The sequence below is a fragment of the Nannospalax galili genome, unplaced genomic scaffold (assembly GCF_000622305.1).
Source record: "Nannospalax galili isolate Female #2095 unplaced genomic scaffold, S.galili_v1.0 scaffold324, whole genome shotgun sequence".
Lineage (NCBI taxonomy): Eukaryota > Metazoa > Chordata > Mammalia > Rodentia > Spalacidae > Nannospalax > Nannospalax galili.
In genome coordinates this window covers 4,045,957-4,051,336 of record NW_008353027.1, presented here as the reverse complement: position 1 = coordinate 4,051,336, position 5,380 = coordinate 4,045,957, and the positions used below count along the sequence as shown (strand labels likewise).

Sequence of the window (5,380 nt, the reverse complement as noted above, 5' to 3'; positions counted from 1 at the left end):
TTCCTACCTTGGGCTCCCTGATGAACTGTGACCTGGGATATGTAAGACAAACCCTTTCCTCCCCAAGTTGGTTTTGGTCAGAGTGTTTTGTCATAGTAGTGGAAAAACAAACTAAAACATTTACTCTCTCTCTCTCTCTCTCTCTCTCTCTCTCTCTCTCTCTCTCTCTCTCTCTCTTTCTGTGTGTGTCTGTGTGTGTCTGTGTATGTAGTTCCTGAGGATCAAATTCAGGTCGTCAGGCTTGGTGACAAGTGCCTTTATCTGTTGAAGCTCTCACCAGCCTAATGTGATATTTTTCAGATTCTTGGAAACAATTCTCAATCTGGATTTATCTGTATGCAGATGAGTTTTTGTTATTTCCTGTGTTATTGGAGTTTTTTTGGTTGTGCTTCCAAAGCTATTTGAAGTAGAGGGAAGGCTATAGCATAGCTCAAGGTGCTGGGATACAGTGTTCAGATGCTTTTATTTGCATGCACTTGAATGGAAAAAGACACAGACTGAGACAAAATTTAAATGAAATTGGAAAACACAAATCGGTTAAAAATACTTGCTCTCATTCTGGGAATATTAAAATGAGGAGAGTTTGAAAGAGACTTAGGAAATGAAAGAAGGTACTTTGGTGAAATTAGACTTGAATCTAAAGCCTGCTTAATCTTTAAAGAGTGATCTCTGGGTCTTAGCTCACATTCATTAAGTTTAGTATAAATTATATTCTGGATATGATGCCAATAACTGGTGTTTGGGCTAATTTCTTTACTGCAGAACAGTGGTTTGGCTTAAATATGCCATAGTCCTACATTCAGTACTTTCCTCTTTGGAGTGTGTCTCCTGAACCATTCTTGGGGACCAAACCCAGGGTTTTGGACATGCTAGGCAAGTGCTGTTCCACTGAGCTGCATCTCTAGCCCTCTGAAAAGTCTCTCTTTGGGGCAGGGGCAAGGGTGTACCGAGACAGGATCTCTGTAGCCCAGACTGTCAGGAGACTTGGGTTCGCACTCTGTATTCCAGGCTTGCCTGAAAGTCATGGCGATTCTCCTGCCTCAGCCTCCCAGTCATCGTTTGGCTAACAGATATTCTCCACCATGTCCAGCAGGACCCAGGCTCTGAGAGTTTCAATTCATGGCTCTTTGTACCATAACTGATGAAATTCTACTTAATATTTTCCCATTTTTATATTTTTTCCTAATTTCATAATTACTTACTTTAATTTGCCCAAATTATAACAGAAAAATATTTAAGAACAGTGATAGACACATTGTGAATGCTCAGTAAGTAGTTGCTATATAGACATCTTCTAAGACATGGTCTCCTGTAGGCTAGGCAAGCACTTTATCATTGAGGCACATTTCCAACCATGGTGCTTTGTATTGTTAATCTACGAAAAGTCACCAGGGAAATAGAAGTGTTGATTATCTGAATCTTGTTTTGAAGTGATTTGATTAGACAGCAGAGGGTGCTCTAACATTGTATTTTAAAGAGTTAAATTTCTTGTTACCACAACTTAATTATCCATAATATGTATTTGATATTGTTGTACTATAATTATCTTGAGAGATCATTTGTGGATTTTCTAAAGAATACTTTGGTAGTAAACTCTACTAATGATTTCAATCTGGGCTGGGTTTGTAGCTCAGTATTAGAGTGCTTATCTAGCTTATACAAGGCCCTGGGTTTGATTACCCACTACTGAAAAAGGAGGCTGAGGCAGGAGGATTGCTGTGTGTTTGAGGCCAGTCTTGTCAAGATAGTAGCAGGCCAGCCAGAGCACATACTGAGATCCTATCAGAAAAGTAAGTAAACATACATATGCATAAACTTAAAAAAAAGTTGTCTCTTTATTAGCCCTGGAATGATGATTTGATATTATAGCAGCTGATAAGAGTGCTTTACTGTAATCCTATTGTGTATATTGAAGTTCTTTAGGGAAATGAAAGGGTTGGAAGAAACTTGACACCTGGAAAGTGTGTCATATTATCCCTGGCATGTAACTATGGAAAGTTACCTTCCTGTGATTGGCCAGTAAAACCTATGACACTGGGTGATAAAATGTGATGGAATTTTGCTTTGGAATTTTAGTTATAAATTTATGTATTTGTTTTCTCTAAAATGTACCTTTTCACTTTTAGGCATTATCCAATTGGTTTGCTGTTTGATCTTCTTGCATCAAGTTCAACTCTTCCTTGGAACATCACAGTACATTTTAAGGTAGAGTGTAAATAATAATTCCCATTTGTCCCATTTATGATATTTAGCAGTACTTTAAAAAAATATTTTTGTTGTTTATATTTCATAAGTATGAATGCATTGTCTGCATGTGTATAAGCTCACCTGTGTCGTGCAGAGCTTACGGAGATCAGTAGATGTCATTGAATTCCCCTGGAACTGGAGTTAAAGATGTTGTTAGCTGCCACATGGGTTCTGGGAATCAAACCCAGGTCCTCTGTAAGAGCAGCTCTTAACTGCTGAGCCATCTCTTTTTTTTTTTTGAACCCTGGTTTTCTTTATTTTTTAAAGTCTGTTTTTGAGACAGAGTCTCACTGTGTAGTCCATGCTGACCTCCAAGCTATGCTCACTATACAGTTGAGGTTGACTTCAAACTTGAGGTGATCCTCCTGACTTAGCACTGGGATTGCAGACATATACTCTCATACCTGACTTATTTCTTGCTTATCCAGAGCACTCTTAGTTCCTAACTTCCCACTAGTATTTATCTAAAAGATACTTTTCAGTTTCTTTCAAACTTTTTGCAAAATCATTTAAGCTTTTATTATATAAACACCTTCTGTTTATTAGAGCTCAGTATACTATGTTTATGGTTTTTGTTTTTTTTTTTAGACATTATTTGTGTGTGTTTGTGTAGGGGAATGTGCTTATATGAGTGCTGGTGCCCAGAGTCTAGAAGAGAGCATCAGATCCCCTGGAGTTGGGGATTGTGAGCTGCCTCATGTCGACACTGGGAACCAGACTCAGGCCTCTGTAAAAGCAGCGAGTGCTCTTAACCTCCAAATCATCTCTTCAGCCCCAACTATGTTTAAGATTTATAACAGGTTGTATAGTTTTGAAAATTTATATTAGTGTAGAAAACTCAATTAAAATTATAAAATTTCTTGGTATAGATAGGAGCATGAGTAGAAATTTGAACAACTTAATACTACTGATTTTATATATATACATATATAAAATACTGTGCTATTAATTGAACTGTGAGAAGGATTTGATGGAAATCCAAAGCTTTGGTGAACCTCTGTTTTGAGGTTCATTCCTGTTTTAAAAGGCGGACTAAATTTATCTGATTTTGCCCTAGTATATTATAAAGTGCTGATCACAGCTGAGTGTAGTGATGCACACTTGTGATCTTAGCACTCAGGAAGTGCAGGTAGGAAGGTTTTGAGTTCAAGATAAGCCTGGGCCTGGGCCACATAAGGAATTTGAAGCTGGCTTTGATTACATATGTCTCAAAAAGTTAAAAAAATGCTCGTTGCTTCCCTCATTATTCCAACTACCTTGCCTCTGCTCCACCTGCCTTCCAGTTCACAAACAACATTATAAGGTTTGGAAGTACTTCTTGACTTACCACTACCACAGTCTTAAATGGCAGTGGGCAGTGGGAGGGAGCATAGAGTTTGAGAAACTAATTCAGTCAGTACCTAAAGGCCTCCCCTCTCCCTCCCTTCCTTCCTACAGGAATACAAATCCACTTTCATTTATTTAATTTCCATTAGTTTAAATCTGTGAGGGTTACAGCATCATGGATTCTCTGTCTAGTGGCCTTTGCTGGAGGCCTTTGAAGGTTGCTCAGAATTTGACACTAACTGTGCCACTATTTCTGTGGGCCCAGGTTACCTTTCCCCTGATCTGCTTTTGTTCGGTTTCCCACCAGGGGCACTGTGTGGTTTTCTGCTTTATGTACATAAACACATCTCTTGCCTAAGTAAAACTTGGTTTCATCTTGGGTATAAACACCTTCAGTTTTAACAAGAGCTATGTGGTCTGGTTCTGGAGATTTTGCTGATAGCCAGCAAAAGTGGCCTTCCAGACATACTTGCCTTTTGGAGGTCCTCTTCCAGCAGGCCTCAGTTATCTGCCCCGAGAGTTCGGCAGTGAAAACGCCACTCACCTCCACTCAGTTCTTTCTATCATGCTTTTCTTAATACTTTCCTCTAAGTTGAGGGTCATTTATTATTTTCCTGCACTAAGGTGCTTTGCATGTAGTATGTTATTATAGATCTTGGTTACCCCAGAGCTGTACAGATAAGAGTTATGATTCTAATGGTCCTGAGTTTTAGCTTGAAGTGGTATACACAGAGCAGGGACTACATGTGCATATAACAATTTCAGTTGATAGTAGTGTGAAAATAAAACTACTCCAAACAAAGGTAGAGGTTCAGTATTGCCCAATAAGCTTTTCCTGTTAATTGAGGAAAGTAAAAAAAAAAAAAAAAATCTAGTAGTTAGGTTTGTTGTTTGATCAGTTTGTTTTAATTTTATTTAAAAATCTAAGAAGTTCACTGTCACCTCCAGTTACAGTACAATTTCAGGTCCAACTTGGCATTTTTTAGTTTCAGTGGAATTGTTAGGACCATGAATCTTGCTGATAAAACACATGTGTACTTTTGATAGCACATGTGATAGGATCTCACTAAAGTGAACCAAACTAGGCTTGTATGTGTTGGAAGGTGCCCATGGAGGTTAGAAAGGGGTCGTTCAGTCCTTTGGAGCTGGAGTTACAGGAGTTTGTAAGCTATACAATGTGGGTGCTGCGATTCGATTATCTGAGGGAACAGTCCGCACTCTTAACTGCTAAGCCATCTCTCTAGCCCCCAGATTTGTTTTAATCTCAGTAAACTGACCTGGGGTACTTAATATAAAAAGATATCAGTTTGGCCTACATGGCATCAGGGCCTGCACAGCCATCATAGTTTTGTTATTGTTGTTATTTTTGTTTGTTTTTCCTTTTCGTCCGTTATGTTCTTATGAAGTTCCACTTTGGTTCCATAGGAATCTCAGTAGCTTCTCATCAGCCTTGTAGTCACTGCAACCGTGTCCTCTCAGATCTGCACATATTCCCACAGCCCCTACTCTAGGTTCCTCTGTCCCCTGTCCCTCCCCTCCCCAACTGCCTGCCATTGTGGATTCTTCAGCAACTGAAAGAAATGCTTCAGGGGTATCATGTAGGTGGTTTAATTGCCTTAGTGTGTGTGTGTGTGTATGTGTGTGAGTGATATGTATTCCAAAATATTTTGAAATAGAGCCGGGTGTGGTGGTGCACGTCTTTAATCCCAGCACTTGGGAGGCAGAGGCAGGCAAATCTCTGTGAGTTCAAGGCCAGCCTGGTCTACATAATGAGTTCCAGGTCAACTTGGACTACAGGGAGACCCAA

At 39.3% G+C, this 5,380-nt stretch overlaps 1 protein-coding gene across 2 annotated transcripts in view; it reads left to right on the top strand.

Moving 5' to 3' along the window:
• The window catches only part of Atg5 (autophagy related 5), a 132,684-nt gene that overhangs the window by 20,268 nt on the left and 107,036 nt on the right, over nucleotides 1-5,380 (top strand). For both annotated transcript variants that reach the window (XM_008850300.3, XM_029554639.1), the window contains one exon: nucleotides 2,127-2,205. In XM_008850300.3, coding sequence (XP_008848522.1) covers nucleotides 2,127-2,205 — 79 coding nt within the window. The remainder of the gene's footprint in view (nucleotides 1-2,126; nucleotides 2,206-5,380) is intronic.